This window comes from Eimeria acervulina, genomic scaffold, assembly GCF_000499425.1.
Source record: "Eimeria acervulina Houghton genomic scaffold, Eah_scaff1798, whole genome shotgun sequence".
Taxonomy (NCBI): Eukaryota; Apicomplexa; class Conoidasida; order Eucoccidiorida; family Eimeriidae; genus Eimeria; species Eimeria acervulina.
Genome location: NW_013550114.1, coordinates 1 through 1563, shown reverse-complemented (window position 1 = coordinate 1563; position 1563 = coordinate 1). Strand labels below are relative to the sequence as shown.

The 1563-nt window shown below is 50.2% G+C and overlaps 1 protein-coding gene across 1 annotated transcript; it reads left to right on the top strand.

The window, feature by feature from the left end:
• Positions 1 to 335: 335 nt before the first annotated feature.
• Positions 336 to 1396, top strand: EAH_00063230 (hypothetical protein, conserved; the record flags this gene model as incomplete). The annotated part of the gene is made up of 3 exons (XM_013396834.1): positions 336 to 597; positions 811 to 991; positions 1372 to 1396. The coding sequence occupies 3 exons, from the start codon at positions 336 to 338 to the stop codon at positions 1394 to 1396; spliced, it is 468 nt and encodes a 155-aa protein (XP_013252288.1).
• Positions 1397 to 1563: the final 167 nt, after the last annotated feature.

Below are 1563 nucleotides of genomic sequence, written 5' to 3'. Positions count from 1 at the left end.
TGAGCCTTCCACTCGATTAACTCGGCAGCAAAATTTGTCTTTATTGTCCTAAAAGACAAACGCAGCAATAAATTTGGGGGTTTGGGGTTTAGGGTTTAGGGTTTAGGGTTTAGGGTTTTTCTAGGGTTTCCCTGTGGCCTGCAGTGCCACTGGAACCCATCGGAATCCGCGCAGCAGTTACTGCATTAGGGTTTAGGGTTTATTGTTTAGGGTTTGTTTTCTGTTACCTCTGGTGCCTGGAGCAGCAGAAGGCTGCGTTGGGCTTGCAGCCCAAACACCTACGGCCTAGGGTTTAGGGTTTAGGGTTTAGGGTTTAGAAGATGGCGGAGAAAGTGATGATCAGCTCCGTCTGCTGGGTCCCTCGGGGTCGCAGCTCGCAGTCTCCTCGTAGCTGCATTTTAGAGGAGCAGGATATGGCGGAGTTGCTGCAGCAGCAGCAGCAGCAGCAAAGCAGCAGCAGCAGCAGCAGCAGCAAGAAGGAGCAGCGCAAGAAGCAGCAGCAGCTGCTGCGGCAGCAAGCTGCAGCAGAAGATGGAGAGAGCGATGAAGCTAATTCCGATCACAGCATGGAGGAAGATGAAGACGAAGACGAAGACGGTAAACCCTAAACCCTAAACCCTAAACCCTAAACCCTGCTCCTGTTTTGGGTATCCGTAAGAGACGTTCAAACTAACCCCTGGCAGCAACGCTGAGGTTTGCTTTGCAAACCCTAAACCCTAAACCCTGAAACTTAGCATGCTACTGGTCGTGTCTGTAGTTTTAGGGTTTAGGGTTTAGGGCTTAGGGTTTAGGGTTTGTGTGTGCATGCAGAGGGTTTGCTGAACGGGGTATTTGGGGTTTTATCGTCTGACGGCCCAGCAGCACTGACAGACAAACAAGCAAGACTTTCAGCAGCAGACGAAGCAGAAGATGAAGCAGCTAATAAAATACTAGCAACAGACTTAGTTCTTGTTGCTGCTGCAGCAGAGGCCGACTTCAGCACACTTGAGGTGTATGTGCATGATACCTCCACAGGCAGCCTCTACGTACACCACGATATCATGGTAAACCCTAAACCCTAAACCCTAAACCCTAAACCCTAAACCCTAGACGCTGAAACCCAACCCATAAACCCTAGCCCTCAAACCTAACCCCTAAACCCTAAACCCTAGACGCTGAAGCCTAACCCGCTAAACCGTAAACCCTAGCCCCTCAAAACTAACCCCTAAACCCTAGACCCTATATGTTGAAACCTAACCCGTAACCCCTAAACCCTAAACTCTAGACATCCTTCCCACCTAGCGAGCCCCGTGTGCCTTCCGAATAGCGCCGCATGAGTGTGTCATTAGGGTTTAGGGTTTAGGGTTTAGGGTTTGTGGTTTGTGCGTGCAGTGCGGGGGTTTTCCTCTTTGTTTAGAGTGGCTGGGTTTGATGCCCGGGGCAGCGAAGAAAAATTTAGTTGCAGTCGGGAGCTTTGAAAGTTATATATCAATTTTTGATTTAGATGTACTCGATACACTCGAACCTGTGCATACACTCGGACTGCAGCAGCAGCAGCAGCAGCAGCAGCAGCAGCAGCAGCAG